Genomic DNA, 24646 nt, shown 5'->3' with positions numbered 1-24646 from the left:
AAAAAACTGGAAGTTTGTCTAAAGAAGGATGAATATGACACTTTGGAATGACAAAGTCATTATTGACCTCATTGGAAAAAGCCTGAATGATGGGAACCAAAGGGAGGACTAAAAAATAATTACCATTTTCTTTATAAGGCTAACTTCAAACATGTAAATGCCAATTTATCCATCAAGACTTTCCTGATCCCATAGCCCCTCTTCCATTCTCATAGCTCTGTTTTTCTCTCTGCCATAGTATTTATCACACTGTTTTAGATTTTAGTTTATAAGTGTTCGCCTCTCCTTTCTGTCTTTCACAATGTCCTTCACAATGCCATAATAGTTAAATAATTAGACAGAGATATGAATGTATTATAGTTTACCTCAAACACACCATGAAATTTTACTTTTGCATATCTTTGCATGTTTCTTTTTTCTAGATTCTTCTTCAAAGCATAGCTCAAACATCACTTCTCTATGGACCCCCTTAATGCCCTACTTTCCATCCCAAAGACAGATTAATTTATCTCTCATTTGTGTTCCTATAACAATTGATACATATTTATATTTTATTACTTATTTTGGTTCAATCTAATTACTTACATATTCTCTTTCCTTTTCAACACTGCAATTTTCAAGGGCATATCCATATCCACTTTTTAAATATATTATCTGGGATATAAATATTTAAAAAATTGGATTTGTAAATATTTCATCTCTACTACTAAACTGTAAGCCTCTTGAGGGAGGAATATCAAACATGATTCCCCCTAGCATGCTACAAACACCTGTTGAATGGATGGATAAGTGATAAAGGAATGACATAACAAACATTCACACATGAGCCAAATAAGCCAACACAACCACAGATGCCTGCAAGCTTACCGGTCCATGGCAGGTGAGGATGCCGTCTTCCATCTTCTCACACTGGGGGTCACACTCCACACAGATGGAGCCATTCTCAAACTCTCGAAATTCACTGTGAAAACATCAGCTGCATGAGGTGATATAAGCAAACGAGCTGTCAACTTAACAAATGAAGCAACATCTGCTAAAAGTCCTATTGGCAGAGTAACTTCTAGAGTCTGTTTCTTTATGTGCCAGGAGCATTGGAATCATTTCGCTGTACATTATGGAATAAGTTCTCCATTAGGAGAAGAGATAAACTGCAGCCAGATGGCTCTCCTTGCCCTCCACTGGGTTCAATGATAGACTCATTCAGGAAACCTCTCTCTTGTGAGAGATATTCTAGCAGTCTCAAAAAAAAAAAAAAAAAAGTATGACTCTTCTGATGACACAACAGAATCATTTTTACCTTTTTTTAAGTAAAGCTGTGCCTATTTGTGTCTATATAAAATTTTACTCTTGGCTCTTTTTAAACTCTGAAAGAACTATTGTATTTTTCTTGTTGCTAAGTTACATGATATTCCTCATCCCTGTCCTTCAAATCCCAAGACTCTTCAATTTATTTTTGGTGAAACTTCAAAAAATGCTTTGATTTCTTTTCTTCTTTTAAAATAGCTGCCTTGGAGAATTAGAGAAAGTATCTTTTTATGGCAGATTTTATATTCTTAGATTATTGATCTAATATCACATCTTTTTCAGCTTAAGACCTTTTTGAAGTAATTCTATATGGTATAAAATAAAAAATAGTTAAATGGTAACATTCTAAAACTTTCTAATTAAAATCTAGGATGATGGTTATCCCTTCCCACAACCTTACATTTGATTTGAATGTTAAATGCTATCAATAGTAAGTTTTCTAAACAATATCTACTGTAAAATTTTTATTTCAATAATTGGGTATCATTCATGTACAATATGTTTAAATACCCCATTCCCACTAATGTATGAGAGGATGAGGCACTGGGTGAAGACAATTCAGAATGCCAGTTGTAAGTCATTAACAAAACTTGACTAAATATTTACAGCTTCTGTATTATTTTGTGTCTGTATATCATGAGCTCTTTCAAACTAAAAGCACTGCAAATATGGCAATTATGGATTAGTTAGGTGATAAATTTAAATTTGGTTTTCCCTAGAATGAAGTGTTCACTTATTTTCATAGTGAACTATCCCATTTGGTTACTATAAAGCCTTAATAAATGATAGAAATCCAAAAGGTGGGCTATTTTTCTGTTGGTTAAATTAAAACTACACATACTTTAAGGCAAGATAATTAAGCTTGGGTTTTCAAAATAAATAGCATAAATTGGTGGTTTAGTTAGGTATCAATGCACATATTTAGTTACATGGATTTTGCATTTTTAAAGTGAGGTGTTGGCTTGCTAGGGATTAATCTTCTTACAGATTTTCTTGAATTTAAAAACTCAATTACATAGAAACAGATTTTATTTTGTATGTTTTATTAGCATGAATTATATACAGTGCTTGACAGAGGAAATCTTCGAATAAAAAAGTCAAAATGACCTAGTATGGGGGAAAAGAGGACAGTAGGTTAATTGTGAAGAGAATCAAAAGTATCATCTGTATAATGAAATTATAAAACAGTTAACAGCAAAACCTGCAACCATCAGCAAATTCCTTTTTTTTTTTTTTTTTTGAGTACAGTGTCTCGGGTTGCTAAAGGGTTATGTTACTGAATGAAGGTCATAATTTTTGTGGTACTAAAACATTGGTCATGCTTTTCTTTCTCTTCTTGAAAACCCCTTCCCCATACACAGAGTTGAAGAATAAAGTGAATATGTCATAAAAAGTCATGGAGATACAACCTAGCTGCCTTTTCCTCTATAGATAGACTTCTATTTGTATGGCTTTGGGCTCTCTTCCTTTTTGCCCTCAGAACTGATCCTTCTTTTAATTTTTATTACTTCTGCTCTTCATTGTCACTGTCTCCATCATTGCTTTTTCTTCCCCGTTTCCTATTGATTATACTATGACTTTGCCAGAGTTCCCCTTTCACTTGAATCTGACCTAACAAATCACTGTCTATTGAGCTGAGTTTTGCATACTGAGCTTTTTGTCACTTTTTTACTACTCTATATTTCTCACAGTCTTGCTATGTGTGTTACCTTAGCCAATCCTGTGATCCAGAGCAAATGCTTTAGAGTCAAGTCCTTCCCAGATTTGGCGGGTTGTTCCCAACACCAACACTAATACTTCTAGGCCTTAAATCCCTTAACATCTCTAGACTTAATTTTGTAAATATCCTTTGTAAAAGGGAAAAACTGTGTTTCAATGAGAGGTTGTGATTATTAAATATAAATGCTTACAAAGAGCTTAGACTGGCACTCTTTCTGATGTTCCCATTTGTTCTTAATGTTTCAAAAGTGTTTGACCATGTTGCCAAATAAGACAGTTTTAAGATTGGGTTGCAATGAGTTTTCTCTTTCATTCTCAATGCTTGTTCACTGTAGTTAAGAGTTGCTGAAATACAGTGGCTTCTATGACCTGGATTTGAATACTAACATCCAGGAAATAACTGATTTTCTTTTCCCCTTCAAAAAGTTCTCTTTTGAGGATTTCTTCTCATATAAAAGTTATATAAATATATGTGAGCTGATTTTGGTAAATGTCTTATTTGTATTTGTTTTCAACATTTTTAAGGTGACTGTTCTACCTAACCATCTAATCAGCTTAGATTTATAGACACAAAAAGAAAATAATAATCATCTTAGTAGTAAAAATTCTAACAAGACTTTATTATGCATTTTCTCATTTAATGACCATAATTATCCTATGAAATTGACACCATTATTATCCCCGTTTTCCATATAAGAAAACTAAGTTTAGAACAATTAGGTTATTTATCCAAGATTGAAAATGAGTAAGTGATGAAGTTAGGATTTGAATTCATTATTCCTCAAAGGCTGTTTTAACTTCCAGGCAATGTTGGAAGAAATTAGTCAGTACCACAAGATTGGAGATGGGAAAATCTATCACTGCATAGGCTAGAATTACATCAGACTTTTACAAGGTACTTTCATTTATTATCTTTCAAACCAACCCTTATATATGATTTCCCAGAGCCCTATTGCTATTGTAAAATACATTAAAAACTTTGTATTTCTTGAATACATTTGATTTAATGACTTGGAAAATGTTAAACTTTCCAAAAACAGTCTGGTAATCAGTGTTGTTTATTTAGGAAACATGTATTTCTCATGTATTATTTTGCAGATGTGAGAGAGGATGGTATATGCATCCACATATTTGTCCACTTCACATTTCTGACAAGGTTAAAAATACTAAGGAAAAATAATGGCATCTGGAAAAGTAGCAGGATGGAGACCAGATGCCCTGAGTTCTAGTGTTGGCTTGATTCTTCTACAGTGGAATGACACTGGCCAACACTTAATTCTACTAGTTTTCACTCTTTATAAGATATTGCTCTTAGAGAAGATGATTTCTAGAGCCCAGTCCCTCTTTAAAACTCCATATATATATATTCAATAAACTTATAACATTCACTAAATGGAATTAAAGTCTATTAGTTACATGTTAATGGCATCAATGGCTTTACAACAAATAACCATATTTTGATCTGAAGTATTTTATATGTACAGAACATATCATTCATTTATAATGAGAATAAACATGACTACAATTTAATGAGAAAAGCAACACATAATTTGCTGTCCATTATCAAATTTATGAGCTGATTGTACCTTACAAAATTATAAGCTGGAATTTTCCTGAAAAACTATTAAATTCTTATTTTAAACTGTTTCACACTTAAACTTCTAATTTTATTTTTTTTCTAAATTTCATGAAGGGAATTGGTTTTGGTCATCTTTCAAAAAAGAGACGTGTTAATATTATTATGATCCTTAGATTTCTAACTTCCTGATATAAAATGCAAAAGTACAATGTTATCTCAGATAATGAAAACAGTTGTTTAAAATGGGACAATTCTATAATCATATTGATGAAACTGGAATTCATGGTTTGATTTCAAAACAAGTATATTCACTATATATTAGTCACTTAGAGGTTATTTAAATAACAAAATATTATATCATAAAAGACATGTAGAATTTTAAAACAATAAAGATTTGAACCTATAAAAAAATAAAATGGGACAGTTCATGAGGTAAAAGAAGAAACGCAATAAAGAACTTCAAAACTACACTTTTACAGAACTGTTGAAAATCCTTTCAGTGAGAAATATAAGAAAATTTGACTCAGGAACAGTACTAAAAAATGTATTATCACACTAATGAAGGACAACTGTGATGCATGAAATGGTATGTTATGATAAACTGATTTTATGAGTATATGAAATGCCATGCAACAAGATATATACTAGGTTTTATTGTTGGCAATGTGATTATTATAGTACCAATAGGAATTTAAAATTCTTGATTTAAAATACTGCTTAGGTTATCTTTAGAAAGTGGCAGAACACTATCAAAAACCCCTTCAACTAGAAACTACAAAGGCAATTTTTCTATAGGGCTAAGCAGTTGTCAGAGACATAGAAATGTGTATCGTTTGTTGCTAATACACAATCAAAAAGACACAAAACTTGGATGGAAAAAAATTCAAAAGTTAGGCAGTAATTCTTTTTTTTTTTTTTTTTTAAAGATTTTATTTACTTGACAGAGACAGACATAGCGAGAGAGGGAACACAAGCAGGGGGAGCGGAATAGGGAGAAGCAGGCTTCCCGCCGAGCAGGGAGCCCGATGCGGGGCTCGATCTCAGGACCCTGGGATCATGACCTGAGCTGAAGGCCGACGCTTAATGACTGAGCCACCCAGGTGCCCCAGTTATGCAGTAATTCTAGATGAAAATTAATAGGAAAGGATGTGAAAAAATATTATTGGGACATTTGAGAGGAAAGATTACTTGTAACAATCTCCTTCATCATGAAAATAAGAATATATTTTTCAATTTTGCTTCACTATAAACGGCTACAGTTTGTTAAGAATGACCTATTTCAGTATGCTTTTTTAAGTTTGTGTAATAGTCAACATATATTTGGACTTGTCTTATTTCCAATAAAATTATTTCCCCTTAAAACAATTCTTCTATGCGTTGTTGTCTCCTTTATGCAACAAGGGCTTCCCTTAAAAACCCTGGCCGGCACACACATTCTGCAATTTTACCATTTTCTTATCATTTAAAAATCTGAAGCAATCAGCGCCTCAAAGCTCATGAGGTAAAGGTGATGTTGTAAGATGCCTTACCCATCATAGAGGTTGCAAGACTCGATGCAGCTCCTTCCTCTGCTAAAGCGACGGCAGGACAAGCACTGTTCTGGGCCCGGTCCCCAACAGCCATTGCTTGAACACAGGTGGTTGCACACCATTCCTTCAGCAGCTGGAAGAGAAAACACAAATACAAGAGTGAAATAAAAAAAGAGGGATGTGTTAAAACTTAACCATTAAAAAACAAACACTTAACCATTTTAATGTGAATCTTCCCAAGTGATGCTATTTTTTTTTAAAGATTTTATTTATTCATTTGAGACAGAGATACAGAGAGAGAGAGAGTGCGCATGAGCAGTGGGAGAGGCAGAGGGAGAGGAAGAAGCAGACTCCCCGCTGAGTCAGGAGCCTGATGTGGGACTCGATCCCAGGACACCGGGATCATGACCTGAGCTGAAGGCAGACGCCTAACCATCTGAGCCACCCAGGCGCCCGATGCTATTTCTGAAGAAGTTGGTTTGAAGGGGGTTTGTGGCAGATAACTTTGTCTGCCTGCACAGTCATGGTGGTCCACACTACTGTCAACTTCTTCCCTATTGCAGAGCCCCATCACTGCGTGTGTAGAACCACCAAGGTTTTCATAAGAATGAACAGATGTCAATTGTCTACATCAAAATTCTAGGGAGGAAGGGTGATAAAAAATTAACTTTTCCACTAAGGCAAGGAGCAAACCATGCCTTTCTCAATCCAACTCTTTGCTCCGCTGAGCCACCAAAAATTCTAACTTCAAATCCATATGAGAGCTTCATGAAGAAAGAGAACAAATAATACTTGTCTTAAAACAAAACAAAACAAAATTTAGAAAGAGAAAAAAAAAAGAATATCTGGAAGGTAAGGCGGGGGGAGAGAAATGGAAATAAAATACAAGTTTTTTATAGGCCTCTGCTTGCCTTGATAGTCAAATGGGCACATATAAATTGGCAAATATATAAAACAAATTGTAGCGGTCACTGATGAGGAGGTATAGAGATGAAAGTAATAACAATGATCTTTAGCCTTGTCTCTATATAATCTGTTGATGAGAGGGTTGCCAAAGAGTTTTGGGACTGTTTTAAAATTGCCACTTAAGTTCACCATCTCTGTTTCCCTTTATATTGTGTAACAGTTATTCAGAATATTATTATTTATATGGAATAACATGATTTTAGTAAAAGGATACTAGATGTTGAATAAGAAGGGCCTATGAAGACTTCAAATGTTATTCTGAGTATCTGAAAAGTGATTTGAGTCATCTGAAACACAACCGTATATGGTTTTCATAAAATATTGAGAATTTCTAAGAAGATAAAAAAAAAACATCAGAAACATCTTCATCTTCCCATTAGTTACCAAGTTTAATTATTATGGGATGTAAGTTGTCGTGACAAGAGCATTTGTGTGATGGGTTGGTACGGCATTGAATATATGAGTGTAATATAAGCAGGGGACATATCTGTGAAAGTTACCTTCTCTAACATAGGCTTGAGAAAGGAATTGCCACATTCATGATACTGACTAGTTTTAAAATAGTGAAACAAAATCATCCAATTCATATATTCTTCCTCTTATATCCTGCAGCCTTAAGGAGGCCCCTATGCTAAACTGTGGAAAATTTTTTCTCAAGGCAGAGTTAGACCTACTAACCAGTCTTTTTACTTGGTAACTGCTTAATTGAATAATCTCTTCCAACATAGTTTAAGAGAGAAACTATGTGTGTGTGTGTGTGTGTGTGTGTGTGTTTAGCAGTTTTATTGAGGTATACATGATATATAATATATTGCTCATACGTAAAGTGTACAATTAGATGTTTTGACATACGCATGCAATCATGAGCCATATACACAATTAGAGTGATGAATGTATCCATTAATTCCAAAAGAGTTTTTTTTTTTTAAAGATTTTATTTATTTATTTGACAGAGAGATACACAGCGAGAGAGGGAACACAAGCAGGGGGAGTGGGAGAGGGAGAAGCAGGCTTCCTGCCGAGCAGGGAGCCCGATGTGGGACTCGATCCCAGGACCCTGGATCATGACCTGAGCCGAAGGCAGACGCTTAACGACTGAGCCACCCAGGCGCCCCAATTCCAAAAGAGTTCTTATGACCTTATGTAATCCCTTCCTCCTGCCCCATCCCTCTCAGACAACCATTGATACGCTTCTACTCAATATACATTACTTTGCACTTCTTAAAATTTTATATAAATAGAAACATACAGTATGTACTCTCTCTTTATATAAAACATACAGTATGTATACTCTCTTTATATAGTTTCTTTCACTCTGAACAATTATTTTGAGATGTATCTGTGTTGCTGTGTGTATCAATATTCATTCTTTTTTTTTTTTTTTTTAGGATTTTACTTATTTATTTGACAGAGAGAGACAGCCAGAGAAGGAACACAAGCAAGGGGAGTGGGAGAGGGAGAAGCAGGCTTCCCTTGGAGCAGGGATCCCGATGCAGGGCTCGATCCCAGGACCCTGGAATCATAACCTGAGCCAAAGGCAGATGCTTAATGGCTGAGTCACCCAGGCACCCCAATATTCATTCATTTTTATTACTAAAATATTCCATTGTATGGATATACAACATTTTTTAAACCATTCACCTATTGCTACACATTTAGACTGTTTTCCATTTTGTGCTATTAAAATTAAGCTACTATAGGGGCACCTGGGTTTCTCAGTCAGTTAAGTGTTGGGACTGTTGATTTCAGCTCAGGTCATGATCTCAGAGAGCCCCGCATCAGGCTTTGTGCTGAGTGTGGAGCCTGTTTAAGATTCTCTCACTTCCTATGCCCCTCCCCACCCTGCTCCCACACACTCTAGATAGAAAGAAAGAAAGAAAGAAAGAAAGAAAGAAAGAAAGAAAGAAAGAAAGGAAGGAAGAAAGAAAGAAGAAAGGAAGAAAGAAGAAAGAAAGAAAGAAAGAAAAAAAGAAAAAGAAAGAAAGAAGGAGAGAAAGAAAGAAGAAAAAGAAAGAAAAAGAAAGAAAGAAAGAAGAAAGAAAGAAAGAAAGAAAGAAAGAAAGAAAGAAAGAAAGAAAGAAAGAAAATTAATCTACTATAAACACCCATGCACAAGTCTTTGTATAGGCATATGTTTTTATTTCCTTTCAGTAAACACCTAGATATAGTAGGTATAGGATTAACTTTTCAAGAAATGGTCAAATTGTTTCCCAAAGTAGTTGTACCAGTTTACATTCCTAATAGCAATGAAATCAACTCAAGAATTAAGGTTCCCCCACATTTTTGCCAATACTTGATATGATCAGTCAGTTTAATTTTATCCTTCCTAATAGGTATGTAGTGATATCTCATTGTAGTTTTGATTTACATTTCCAAAATGGTACTGTATGGTTCTGTATTAGTCAAGGCTCTCCAGGGAAACAAAATAAACAGGATACATATGATTTCTTATACGGAACTGGATCACATAGTTGTAAAGGCTGAAAAGTCCCACCATTTGCCCTCTGCAAGCACAAGACCCAGGAAAGCATATTTCAGTCTCAGTCTACATGAATAGTATAGAAAGATCTATTTATTTTTTTTTGCATATAGATATCCAATATTTCCAGCACCATTCGTTAAAAACACTACCTTTGTCTTGCCTTTGGAGGCATGTCTAGCAAGAAGTTGCTGCGGCTAAGGCAAAGAGGTTCCTTCCTGTGTTCTCCTCCAGGATTTTGATGTATTCCTATCTCACATTTAGGTCTTTCATCCATTTTGAGTTTATTTTTCTGTATGGTGTAGGAAAGTGGTAAAACTTCATTCTTCTGCATGTGGCTGTCCAATTTTCCCAACACCATTCGTTGAAGAGACTGTCTTTTTTCCATTGGATATTCTTTCCTCCTTTGTTGAAGTTTACTTGACCAGAGTTGAGGGTCCATTTCTGGGTTCTTTATTCTGTTCTATTGATCTATGTGTCTGTTTTTGTGTCAGTACCATACTGACTTGATGATGATTATAGCTTTGTAGTACAGCTTAAAGTCTGAAATTGCGATGCCTCCAGCTTTGGTTTTCTTTTTCAACATTCCTTTGGCTATTCTGGGTCTTTTCTGGTTCCATTCAAAGGGGGGATTGTTTGTCCAGCTCTGTGAAAATTTTTTGATAGGAATTGCATTGAATGTGTAGATTGCTTTGGGTAGCACAGACATTTTAACAATATTTCTTCTTCCAATCCATGAGTATGGAATGTTTTTCTATTTCTTTGAGTCTTCCTCAATTTTTTTCATGAGTGTTCTATAGTTTTCGGAGTACAGATCCTTTACCTCTTTGGTTAGGTTTATTCCTACATATCTTATGATTGGGGTGCAATTGTAAATAGGATTGATTCTTTGATTTCTCTTTTTTTCTGCCTCATTGTTAGTGTATAGAAATGCAACTGACTTCTGTGCATTGATTTTATATCCTGTGACTTTGCTGAATTCCTGTATCAGTTCTAACAATTTTTTGCTGGAATCTTTTGGGTTTTCTACAGAGTATCACATTGTCTGAGAAGAGTGAAAGTTTGTCTTCTTTGCTGATTTGGATGCCTTTCTTTTTCTCGTCTGATTGCTGAAGCTAGGACTTCCAGTACTTTGTTGAACAACAGTGGTGAGAATGAACATTCCTGTCATGTTCCTGACTTTAGGGGAAAAGCTCTCAGTTTTTCCCCAATGAGGATGTTCTTTTTCTAGCTCCTTTAGGTGTAAGGTTAGGTTGTGATTTGAGACTTATTTCTTGAGGAAGGCCTGTATTGCAATATATTTCCCTCTTAGGATCATCTTTGCTACATCCCAAAGGTTCTGAACTGTCATGTTTTCATTTTCATTTGTTTCCATGTATTTTTTCTAATTCTAGTTCTCTTACTATTTCTACCACATCTGCAGTTCCTTCCTCCACTGAAGTCTTGAACCCTTTAAAATCATCCATTTGAGTTGGAATCAACTTCTTCCAAACTCCTTTAATGTTGATACTTTGACCTTTTCCCAGGAATCACAAATGTTCTTAGTGGCATCTAGGATGGTGAACCCTTTCCAGAAGGTTTTCAATATATTTTGCCTAGATCCATCAGAGGAATCACCGTCTATGGCAACTATAGCCTTATGAAATGTATTTCTTAAATAACAAGACTTAAGGATCAAAATGAGCTTTTTGATCTGTGGGCTGCAGAATGGATGTTGTATTAGAAAGCATAAAAACAACAATAATCTCATATACCTCCATCAGAACTCTTGGGTGACCAGGTGAATTATCAATGAGCAGTAATATTTTCAAAGGGATCTTTATTTCTGAGTAGGAGGTCTCAACAGTGGGCTTAAAATAGTCAGTAAACCATGTTGTAAACAGATGTTCTGTCATCCAGGCTTTTTTGTTCCATTTAGAGGGCACAGAGTAGATTTAGCATAATTCTCATGGGTCCTTTGGTTTTCAGAATGATCAATGAGCACTAGCTTCAACTTAAGTCACTAGCTGTGTTAGCCCGTAACAAAAGTCAGGCTGTCCTTTGAAATTTTGAAGTTAGTCATTGATTTCTCCTCTCTAGCTATGAAATCCTAGATGGCATCTTTTCCAATATAATGCTGCTTCATCTACACTGAAAATCTATTGTTTGGTGTTTTTATTTTTAAATAACTATAAATTCATGTAAGTAATAATACAGAGAGATCCATGTTCCCTTTTCCTTTAATGGTAAGATCTCGCAGAACTATAGTTCAATAACACAAACAAGATATTGACATTGATACAGTCAAGTTACAGAAGATTTCCATCACACAAGAATCCCTAATGTGCTATAAAGCTCTATAAAATTTGTTTACAGATTTTTGTGTAAATATATATTTTAATTTGTCTGGAATAAATGCTCAGGGGTATAATTTCTGGCTCATATGATAGGGGCATTTTAGTTAATATTAGCTGTTTTTGAGAAAATGCTAAACTGTTTTCTAGAGTGGTTGAGCCATATTACATTCTCACCAGGAGTTTATGAATTATCTCATTTTTCTGTATCTTCTCTAGCATTTGGTTTTGTCACTATATTAATTCCAGCCATTCTGATTGGTGTATAGTGATATCTCATTGTGGATTTAATTTTAATTTCCATAAAATGGATAATAATATTGACATCTTTTTTTTTTAATTTTTAAAGACTATTTTTTTTAGAGAGAGAGAGAGTGGGTGTGGGGGTAGAGGCAGAGAATCTCAAGCGGACTCTGAGCACAGAGCCTGACATGGGGCTCTATTTCATGACCTTGAGAACATGACCTGAGCCGACACCAAGTCAAATGCTTAATTGACTGAACCACCCAGGCACCCAATATTGACATCTTTTAATGTCCTTATTTGGTATCTGTATATTCTCTTCAGTGAAATGTATCTTTATGTCTTTGCCTATTTTAATTAGATATTTTTACTGTTGAATGTTGAGAGTTCTTTATATATTCTTTCTATCATATATCTATCATCTAACTTGTCTCTCTCTCTCTGTCCACCTGATTTGAAAATAGTTTCTCTCAATCTGTAACTTGTACTTTCATCCTCTCAATAAGATCTTTTTCAGAGCAATTGTTCTTAACTTTAAAATCCAATTTATCAATTTTTCCTATTATATATTTTGCTTTTGGTGAAAACTTTAAATTCTCTTTGTCTAGCCCTAGGTCCCAAATAATTTCTCTTAACAATTTTTCAAATACACTTTCTGTATTCATTAACATGATCATGTGGTTTTTATTCTTTACCTTGTTAATATGGTATATTATACTGTTTGATTTTCTATATTGAGTCAGCCTTATATCTCTGGAATAAATCCTGTTTGGTTATGTTGTATAATTAATTTTATATATTGTTGAATTGTTGAATATTATTTGCTATACTTTGTTAAGGATTTTTGCCTCTATATTCTCGAGAGATACATTGGTTTGTAACTTTCTTTCTTTCTTTCTTTCTTTCTTTCTATTCTGTGTTCATATATGGATCCTAATCTTAAAAATCATCAAGCAAAGTAGAAATAATTAATAATTTTACAGATGGGCAGAGGCTCAGAGAGGCTAAGCTGTCCCTGGCCACAAGTGTCAGAGTAGTGGTTTAAACGTGGTCCTGCCTGTTCTCTTTACCACCCAATGGGATAAAACTCCCAGCTCCATATGCCACCTTCTCTGACATGTGCCAGGGAGGTTGGAGCACTTCATTATAGCCTGGTGAGGGTAGAAGCCTACACTCTCCATTCCTTTCCTGGCGTTTGTGAAGTTGGGGCCACAGTTTTTTTTTTCCTCTGTGGTGTTTGGCTGGAGTAGAGCAGTTGTCTAGAAGATTTCTGCTCTACCTAGTTGCCCCTTTCCTGGTCTTTTGGATAGAGAGAATAGGATTTTATTGTAGCTTTTTTGGTCTGCATCTGTCAGTGTTTCTGAGTTGTCCGTTTCTTCACCTCCAAATCTGGGATGTAGGAGACAAAACAAAACAAAACAAAAAACCAAGAAACAAAAACAAAAACACCTAGGGGACTCACATCTCTGTCCTTTCTTGGGTTTCAAGTTGCCAAACCTGTCTTCCTTCTCCTCCCCAAGTTTCAAAACCTTATGTTTCTTTTATACATAAAGTCCAGGGTTTTCAGTTGTACTTAGCAGAGGGAATAGGGAAAGGTGCATTTAATTCATCTTCCCAGAAGCAGAAATCCTAGTATACATCTTTAATTTACTGCAGCCTGTTTTCATTATATTCTACCACTATCTCATTATTTTCTACCACTTCATGTATATTCTAAGAACCCCTGAGATAGGATATATACATTTCTCCATGCCTAACCTTTAAGCTATTGTCAAGACATTTTATTTTTCTACATGTTATTCACCACACACTCCTTATTTTAAATCTTACAGTGCCTTTTGGGGTACCTGGGTGGCTCAGTCATTAAGCGTCCACCTTCAGCTCAGGTCATGATCCCAGGGTCCTGGGATCGAGCCCCGCATCGGGCTCCCTGCTCCGCGGGAAGCCTGCTTCTCCCTCTCCCACTCCCCCTGCTTGTGTTCCCTCTCTTGCTGTGTCTCTCTCTGTCAAATAAATAAATAAAATCTTAAAAAAAAAACAACTTACATGCCTTTTGAAGAGAATTAAATAATAATAAGATTCTATATATTTATCTATGTAGTGCTCTTTATCCCATATATAGATCCATATTTTCATCTGGTATCGTTTTCTCCTGACTAAAGGACTTCCTTTGATATTTCTTTCAGTGTGGTTTTCCCTTGGTGCTGCTCTCTCTCTATGGCACTCTGTCTGAGAACTCCAGCTTTCTTGGTCTCCCTGGACTCTCAGCTCTCCCCCCTCAACTCAAGCGGTCTTTGGGACTCTTCCTGGGTCCCTCCTGACTGTGCCATGGTCTAAAAATTCTCTCAAGGAATTAGCCAGAGAAAATCACCAGCCTCACTTCATTTGTTTCTTCACTGTTAGGAATCATTCTCCTTCATTATCTGATATCCACTCTCTTGCCAACTGTCATTTCATACATTTTGTCCTTCTTTTGGATGTTTCATGAGGGAGGGTAAATCTGATCCCTGTTATTATACTTCGCCAGAAAAGGACATCCTATGTTTACTTTTAAAAATTCAACATGGGGGCATGGGTGGCTCAGTCGTTAAGCGTCTGCCTTCGGCTGGGGTCATGATCCCAGGACCCTGGGTTTGGGGATCGAGCCCCTTGTCCTGGCTCAATGCTCAGCGGGAGGTCTGCTTCTCCCTCTCCCACTCTCTCTGCTTGTGTTCCCTCTCTCACTGTGTCTCTCTCTGTCAAATAAATAAAATCTTAAAAAAAAAATTCAACATGGGATTACTTGCTGTTTGTTTATAGACAAAAGTTTTCATATAATAATTCTCCAAAATGCCCCAACAAGCCTCTAGGCACCCACAAAATTTTATTGAAAATTATAATTCCTTCTATTTTGATTTAATTTATATACTTTATAGTTATAATCCTATATAATACCTAAGTATAATTTTTAAATGTCATCTTTAAAGATAGTCTAAAAGAACAGAGACTGAATAGAGTGTTTTCCTATGTAGATAAGATCATGCCTCTTCTCAAATACATTGTTATTTTAGGTTAAGTCATGAAGGTTGTGACTTTGCTAAATTGTGGTTTTCTCCATGTCTTAAAGATTTATTAAATTGAATGCCATATATTATAACTATTTTTTCTTCATATCATGTGGAGACTTCAAAAATTGAATGCTTCAATGTTCTACTTGGGAAAGGCTGACAGTTTATCTGTTATTTTGATTTTGAACTAATAGCAAGAGTTCTTTCTTTCTTATTTATTCATAGTGCAGAGAAAGAGGGTTTTCTCACTGCACAAAAGAAATGTCAGTTGCTGGGGCGCCTGGGTGGCTCAGATGGTTAAGTCTCTGCCTTCGGCTCAGGTCACAATCCCAGCGTCCTGGGATCGAGTCCCGCATCGGGCTCCCTGCTCAGCGGGGAGCCTGCTTCTCCCTCTGCTGCTGCCTCTCTCTATCTCTCTCTCTGACTCTCATGAATAAATAAAACATTAAAAAAAAAAAAGAAATGTCAGTTGAAATGGAATCTTAACATAGTTTCATATCACTGATTCCCTAGACGTATAAGTGACTTTCACTAACTTACAAAGATGTAAGGAGTAAAAACAATGGTTCAATTAAGCTGATTGAACATAAATGTATAAGATCAAATTCTATTTAATAAAGAGCTAGAAAGAAGCAAAAGATCCATTATATTAACTAATATAAAGTTATAATACCCATTTTTATAAATATTCAGTCATTTTAAGGTTATTTATAGTTTCATACTCTGCAACATATATATATATATTTACATACATTTCTAATATATATTTGCATCAGGGTAAATCCTTAAAAGTGAAAAAAAGTTATAAAAGCAACTTGTAAATACAAGCAGAGTATATTCAAAATCACATTGCAGTGTCATGAATCTGACTGCATTCATCACTTTCAAATCCTATGGAAAATAAAATCAAGATTTCAAATTCTTTGTCAACTTCTAAGTCTCTCAAATAGACTTTTAATTTCTTCCTTCAGAATGCTGACAAAACCATTAGCTCCCCCCACCCCCGTTACTGCCAATTTTATGATATCCCATCAACCTTTTGTCTATTTCACCAACTTGTATTAATTTTTTTCAGGTTTGAAAGCCTCACACTTTTATCCCTTCTTTTCTCTCTCAAGAGTGATAGACTCTTCAATATATGGAAGGGTGAAAGCTGCCTGCTTTGATTTTCTGTTACATGCTTTGAATTATATGGAGAGGAGAATTTTAGCTTCACCAAAGCTCCTACCTTCTTTTCTACTGCCAAATGCCTCCCTTGGTCTGAATTCAAATGCTCAATTTTAGAACAGTTTTAGATCAGGGTCTATTGGAGGAAAGTAATAATAAACAGAAAACCACAGTAATTACTTTCTTCTCATCTTTTCCAAACCACTAGATGATGGTCTTGAAGGCTGGTTGATCATTTTCTCCAGAATGAAACCAAGAGAACTGTCTCCACACAGCACAGAACAAAAGGCCAAGGAAGCTACTTCTTTGAAATTCTTCAGAGAAAATAATTTTTCGATCAGCACCCAGAATTCAACAGTTCTCTGAACTCCCAGAGTGATGGTCTCATGAGAAGGAGTAGAAGGCCTATTCAATGGCTTATAGTTCAAAGGGCCATTACAAACTACAAATGTAGTTATTAGGCAACCTTTAACTTGCTCTGTGTTTTCTCTGGAAGCTGTAAAATAGATTTTTTCTTTATCTTATCTGAATTGTACCTGTCTGTTAAAAAATTGGAGAGATAATAATGTGCTTAGTATTTCAACCTTCATATGGAATATTGAAACTGCTTTCATTAAAATAGAGGCAAGCCCAAACAACGGTTCTTGCTACTGTGCTGCATGTGTTAAAGTAAATGCATTAGCTCAAAATATTGGAATAGAGTATCTGTCTGCAGGCACAAATGGAGAAAAAATTAGGTTTTCTTTCATTGTACAAGACCATTTATGCTGTTTGCATTACTTACTGTACATAGAGGCATGGGTTTGATCTGGAATATATTTAGACAGATACCCGTCATCTTTTTGTTGTTGTTGTTGCTTTTTAAGTCTAATAAATATGATTTAGTTGTAATAGTTCAGTTTTGTGATCAGACCAGTATAGGTTCAAATCCTTATTCTATGACTAGCCATGTAGCCTCAGGCAATTATTCATGTGTGACTCATATGTAAAGTGAATGATAATATTTCCCTTTCAGGGTTATGATGAAGAGCAGATATCATATTAACAGAGTATTTAATGTAGTATTAATTTAATTTAATTTAATTTAATTTAATTTCTTATCTAAATTAAGTCCTCAATAAATATACTTAAGAGAAATGTGAAAACATATAAGCATATACATGTGTTTACTTCTAAAAATATGCTGGACACTACTAAGAAATGAGGATATGATGAAAACATGAAATAAAATACATATTGTCTTATCTAGACCTTGTGGTCTAGTTGAGGAGACAAGCATTAGATAATCATTGAGAGAGGGAGAGAGAGAGAGAGCTTGAGCACTGAGAGAATATAGCAGTTGTCCTAACCTAATGGGTAGGTCACATTAGGTCAGCCCACATAAGGAGGAACTGAGATGAGAAGGATAAATAGGAATTCTTCTTTTCTTTTTTTTTTTTTTTAAGATTTTATTTATTTTTTGACACAGAGAGAGACACAGTGTAGAGGGAACACAAGCTGGGGGAGCAGGAGAGGGAGAAGCAGGCTTCCAACTGAGCAGGGAGCCCGATGCAGGGCTCGATCCCAGGACCCTGGGATCATGACCTGAGCCGAAGGCAGACTTAACAACTTAGCCACCCAGGTGCCCTGATAAATAGGAATTCTTAAAGCAAAGAGGGCTGGGGGAAATCGGGAATCACAACTCTAGCCAAGAGAGACTGAGCAGGGAATAAGATTAGTGATTTTAGAGCCTAGGCTGGACACAGTGAGTGGGAAAGTGGTATCAGATGAGTTAGTGAGGTAGACAAGGGCCAGATTATGCAGGATTTAGTGGCGATTTACAAGATTATCTGCTTTGTCCAAAGAGTTGTGGGAAGCTGTTGGAAGGTTTTAAATAGGAGACTAAGGATCTTTTTTTTTTTCTTTTTCCAAATTTTTATTTAAATTCCAGTTAGTTAACATACGGTGTAATATTAGTTTCAGGTGTAGAATTTAGTGATTCATCACTTCCATACAACACCGGTGTTCATCACAAGTGCACTCCTTAATACTCATCACCTATTTAACCCATCCCCTTGCCCACCTCCCCTCCAGCAACCCTCAGTGTGTTCTCTATAGTTCAGTCTATTTTTTTGTCTCTTTTCCCGCCCCCCCCATGTTCACCTGTTCTGTTTCTTAAATGCCACATGAGTGAAATCATAGGGTATTTGACTTTCTCTGACTGACATATTTCACTTAGCATTATACGATGCTCTAGCTCCATTCACATTGTTGCAAATGGCAAGATTTCATTCTTTTTTATGACTGAATAAAGGCATGCAGATATCTCTTTGAGATCTTGATTTGATTTTTCTCTGCATATATTCCTAAAAATGGGATTGCTGGATCATATGGCAATTCTCTTTTTAATCTTTTGAGGAACTTATATACTGTTTTCCCTAGCAGCCGCACCAATTTACATTCCCACAAACAGTATACAAGAGTTTCCTTTTCTCCACATCCTCACGCTTGTTTTGGCTTGTCTGATTCTAACATGTGTGAGGTGTGGTTCAATCTGCATTTTCTTGATGATTAGTGATGTTGAAGAACTGTTTTCATGTACTTGTTATCTGTATCTTTTTTTTGCAGAAAGTCTCTTCAAGTCCTCTATCCATTTTTAAATAGGAAAATTTGCAGTTTTTTTGTTGAATTCTATGAGTTTTTTATATAATTTGTGCATTAACAACTTATCAGATATATGATTTGCAAATATTTTCTCCCATTTTAAGCTTGCCTTTTCATATTATTGATTTTTCCTTTGTTGTGCAGAAACTTTTTAGTTTGATGTAATCCCACTTGATTATTTTTGTTCTTTTTGCTCCTGCTTTTGGTGTTGTATTCATAAAACCACTGCCAAGACCAACATTAAGGAGCTTACTACTTCCTATGTTTTCTTCTAGTAGTATTATGGTTTTAGGTATTATGTTTAAGTCCTTAATCCATTTTCAGTTAGTTTTTGTAAATGGTGTAAGAAAGGGGTCCTATTCCATACTTTTGCATGTGAAAATTCAGTTTTCCCACATCATTTATTGAAGAGACTATTCTTTCCCTCACTGAATACTGTTGGCTCCTTTATCAAATATTAGTTGACTATATACGTGTGGGTTTATTTCTGGGCTCTTGATTCTGCTCCATTAGTCTGTATCTGTTTTTGTGCCAGTACACACTGTTTCAATTACTATAGCTTTGTAGTATAGTTTAAGTCTGAAGGTGTGATGCCTGGACCTTTGTTCTTTCTCAAGATGGCTCTGGATATTCAGGATCTTTTATAGTTCCATACAAATTTTAGGATTATTTTTTCTATTTCTGTGAAAAATGCCATTGGAATTTTGATAGAGAGTGCATTGCATTTATACGTGACTTTGGGTGGTATGGGCATTTTAGTAATATTAACTCTTCCAATCCATGAATGTGTCGGTTATCTTTCCACTTATTTGTGTTTTCAATTTCTTTGATCAGTATCTTGTAGTTTTTGATGTACAGATCTTTTACTTCCTTGGTCAAATTTATTCCTAAGTATTCCTAAGCGGTGGCTTTTTCATACATAGTCCTTATTATGCCGAGATATGTTTCTTCTATTTCTTCTTATATCACATTTGTTGAGAGCTTTTTTCATGAAAGGATGTTAAATTTTGTCAAATGCTTTTTCTTCATCTGTTGAGATGATCATAATTTTTCCTTTCATTCTATTAATATAGTGCATCACATTTATCGATTTGCATATTTTGAAATATCCTTGCATACCAGGGATAAATTCCACTTGATCATCATGAATGATTCTTTTAATGTGCTATTAAGTTCAGTTTGCTAATATTTGGCTGACAATTTCTGCATCAATATTCATCAGGAATATCAGTTTGTAACTTTCTTTTCTTATAGTGTCTTTATCTGGCTTTAATATCTAGACAATGCTGGCCTTGTAAAATGAATTTGAAAGTGTTCCTTTCTTTTCAATTTTTTGGAAGAGTTTGATAAAGATTGGCATTAATTCTCTTTAAATATTTGGTAGAACTCACCAATAACACCATCTGGTCCTGGGCTTTTCTATGTTGGGAGGTTTTTGATGACTGATTTGACCTCTTTACTTGTTTATTGAGATCACCTGTTTTGTTCATGATTCAAACTTGTTAGTAATTTATCCATTTTTTCTAGGTTTGTCTAATCTGTTGCCATATAACTGTTCATTGTAATCTCTTAAGGATCCTTCGTATTTCTGTGGTATCAACTGTAATGTTTCCTCTTTCATTTATAATATTACCTGAGTCCTCTTTCTTTTTACTTTGGTAAATGTAGCTGAAGGTTTGTCAATTTTGTTTCGCTTTTCAAAAAGCCATTATCCATTTTATTAATACTTGTTATTGTTTTCCTATTCTCTATTTCATTTATTTCTATTCTGATCCTTGTTATATCCTTCTTTTTTTTTTTTTTAAAGATTTTATTTATTTATTTATTAGAGAGCGAGCGAGAGAGAAACAGCATGAGAGAGGAGAGGGTCAGAGGGAGAAGCAGGCTCCCCGCTGAGCCGGGAGCCCGATGCGGGACCCGATCCCAGGACTCCAGGATCACGACCTGAGCCGAAGGCAGTCGCTTAACCAACTGAGCCACCCAGGCGCCCCCTTGTTATATCCTTCTTTCTGCTAACTTTGGACTTCATTTAGCCTTGGATTTCTAATTCTTGACGTATAAAGTTAGGTTATTTTATTTGAGATCTTTCTTTTCTTTCTTTTTTTAAATGTAGGCATTTATTGCTATAAACTTCTCTTAGCACTGTTTTGCTGCACCACATTAGTTTGGTATGGCATGTTTCCATTTTTGTTTGTTTTAAGATACTTGTTGATTTCTCTTTTGATTTCATTTTGGACCAATTGGTTATGTAGTGTGTTTAGTTTAACTTCTACGTTAAACAACCTATTTGTGGATTTTCCAGTTTTCCTCCTGTTATTGATTCCTAGTTTCATACCTTTATGGTCAGAAAAGATAATTGGTATGACTTCAATCTTTTAAAATTTGCTAAGACTTGCTTTGTAACCTAAAATATGATATATCCTGGAGAATGTTCCATGTGTGCTTGGAAGAATATATATTCTGCTGCAGTTGGATGGAATGTTCTTTATATGTCTGTTAGATCTATTACATCTGAAGTGTAGTTCAAGTTCAATGTTTCCTTATTGAGTTTCTGTATGGATGATTTATCCATTGTTGAAAGTGGGGTATTAAAGTCCCCTACCATGATTGTATTGTTGATTGCTCCCTTTAGATCTGTTCAGATGCTCTGTTGTTGGTTGCATATATATTTACCATTGTTATATCCTCTTGGTGAATTGGTCACCCTATCATTATATAATGACCATCACTGTCTCTTGTTACACTTTTTTCTTGTTACGTTTTTTAATTAAACTCTATTTTGTCTGATATAAGTATAGCTACTTGGTTCCTTTTGGTTTCCATTTATGCTCTCTTCTTTTGCCTAAAATAATTTGAGTTGGGCTTCTGTCATTAAAAGAGCGCTGGATTAATTCTTTATGCTATTGTAACAAATAACCAAAGCTTAGTCACATAACACAACACAAATTTAGTCTCTTAGAGGTCTGGAGGTCAGAAGTCCAAAATGTGTCTTAGTGGACTAAAATTAAGGTGGCAGCAGGGCTGATTCTTTCTGGAAGCTTCAGGAAATCATTTGTTCCTTGTCTCTTTCAACTTCTAGAGACCACCTTGGCATTCCTTGGCTTGTAGCTATATCATTCCAACCTCTGTTATCATGATCACTTTACCTCCTCCTTTAATCAAATTTCCCTCTTCCTCCCTCTTATAAGGACACATATGATTACATTTAGGGCCCACCCAGATAACCCAAATTAACCCTTCCCCTATTAAGATTCATAACTTGATCACATCTGCAAAATCTCTTGTTATACTAAGTAACATTCAGAGATTTGGGGAATTAGGATATGGACATGCTTGGGAGAAGGGTCATTATAAAACTGTATTGTGGTAGCATCTATAAGTAGGGAAAGTTATATATATTGTATGTATATGTATAGTCTTTGTAACATGTTAGAATCAATTAAAACTAAAAAAAAGGGGAGATAGAAGTGATAGAATATTGAATAGGTTAAATAGACATGACCCAGTGCTTTATTTAGTCTTAAGTGTTCTAGTTACTATATGTCTAACTTGAGGGGACCTGGGAAGGAAATTCTAATAGGAGAAGATGACAGGCAGCAGTGACAACAGTGACAAAATATTAGAAAGTCCTTGAATATTCTTACAATACTGAGCACATTATAAAGTACCTCTCAGAAGGCACATTAACTGTAAAGAGTAAAGGAAATTTCTAAGTATTTTGTTGAAACTCTAAAATACATAAAATTTAATAGTACAATATATTGTACTATAATTACTCAATTAATTTGTAAACTATCATTAAATATTCCCTTATTTTATAGAGTATGTTATGTTAGTAAAAAGAAAAATAGAACACTATTTATAGGATGCTTTTTAAGTTCATTCTTTATCTTTGTCTCCCAAAACTATTATTAAATATAGAGTTTTAAGTTGTTCAACTGTGAATTTTCCTACCATACATTCTTTTTGAGGAAATAGACCCTCATAAGAAGAAATGAATTACCAGGACAATATGTTTTTAAATATATTTCTGAGGATACACTAATAGGGAGAATAATGGGGCATGTGATTTAGTAGTTTCTCAAATGATTTTCCCCAGACACCTGCCTTGGAATGATCTGCTATGTATTAAAAATGCAGAATCTTGGGCTTCAAACCACTGTTTGTATTCATTTCCTAGAGCTGGTATAACAAAATGCCACAAAATGAGTGGCTTAAAATAACAGAATTATTCTCTCATAGTGTTGGATTTCAAAATCAAAGTGTTGGCAAGCTGGTTCCTTCTTGGAAGCTCAGAGGGAGAATCTGCTCTCTGCCTCTTCCCTAGCTTCTGTTGCCAATAATCCTTAGTGTTCCTTGGTTTACAGCTGAATAACTCCAGCCTCTGCCTCTGTCATTGCTTGGATATCTTCCCTCTGTGTGTGTGTACGTGTCTTCACATGGCGTTCTCCTACCTGTGTCCATATATTTCCTCTCCTCTTCTTATAAGGACTCCAGTCATATTGGATTAAGGACCCACTCTACTCCAGTAATACCTCATTTTATTTTACATCTTAATTACATTTACAAAGACCCTGTCTCCAAATAAGACCATGTTCATTAGGCACTAGATATTAGGACTTTAATACATCTTTTGGGAAGATACAATACAAATCACAACACTATCTAAGCAACAATCTCTGGACACTGAAGTCCAGACTTCTGGATTTTTAATAATTAAAGACTGTTGCTTTAGAATTTCTCATCTATTGATCTAGCAGCAAGTCAGTTTAAAATGTTGCCATTTGCAATAAAACATTAAACCTGCAGTAATCCTGGTTTTGGTAGTTGAGAGGCCCTCCATTCTTTCAGGATTTCCAGATTACAAAATAAGAGTGTCATTTCTGAAATTATAACTAACTGCTTATTACCCTCTTAATAAGAACACGGAGAATATTTTATAGCATTGTTAGTAATTAGATTTTGTGCTATTTCAAATATAATAAGAAACTCTTCTTTGCATTTTTTTTTTGCAAAGAAGAGTGTATTAATATTTCTTTAGTAACTTAAAGAAGAAAATCTTGTAAGTACAATTAAGATTTTCTATCTTCTGATTACTTAGAAAAACAATGACATCACTATATCCTAAACTACACACTATAAGTTTTGTACTGAGCTATGTTTTACTAAAAAGTGTGGCAAGGTTTATTACTTTTCCAGTGAAGATTGGCTATGAGGCCCAATGGGCGATTCTCTTTTTTGGGAAATGTACGTTTATCTAAGATAGTATGGGCTGGGCTTGGAGTACATAAATTAAAGTCAAAAATAAGGGACTGAGAGAAAGTAAGAACATTTTTAATCTTAGCAATATTTTCTTAAAACAAGGTAAACTTTATAATCAAAATTCATTTTTCTATAATATACAACTATTAGAGGTGATAATGATAATACTAATTGAATTGTAATTTTATAAAAGTCAACACTACTTATGATGTTATAAAAACTAAAATGCTTACTATTTTGTAGTTATTTTCACTGTCACCATAGTAAAGCAGAAGAATATGTTAAGAAAACATTGTATTATTCTCCACTGGTGTTAAATACCCTTTATTCCCTACTCATCAATTCTTTGTCCTGATTAAATTCTGCACATGCAG

The 24646-nt window shown here is 34.9% G+C and overlaps 1 protein-coding gene across 2 annotated transcripts in view; it reads right to left on the bottom strand.

Annotated features, from left to right (window-relative positions):
* The window catches only part of ERBB4 (erb-b2 receptor tyrosine kinase 4), a 1058588-nt gene that overhangs the window by 240910 nt on the left and 793032 nt on the right, over window positions 1-24646 (bottom strand). For both annotated transcript variants that reach the window (XM_081813693.1, XM_081813692.1), the window contains exons 13-14: window positions 6133-6265; window positions 868-961 (exon numbers count right to left, since the gene is read on the bottom strand). In XM_081813693.1, the coding sequence (XP_081669819.1) occupies window positions 868-961; window positions 6133-6265 (227 nt within the window). The remainder of the gene's footprint in view (window positions 1-867; window positions 962-6132; window positions 6266-24646) is intronic.

The sequence above is a fragment of the Leptonychotes weddellii genome, chromosome 3, assembly GCF_054177405.1.
Source record: "Leptonychotes weddellii isolate Sample4059 chromosome 3, ASM5417740v2, whole genome shotgun sequence".
Lineage (NCBI taxonomy): Eukaryota > Metazoa > Chordata > Mammalia > Carnivora > Phocidae > Leptonychotes > Leptonychotes weddellii.
Note: the sequence above shows the minus strand (reverse complement) of the source record. Positions and strands in the feature narration are given on the sequence as shown.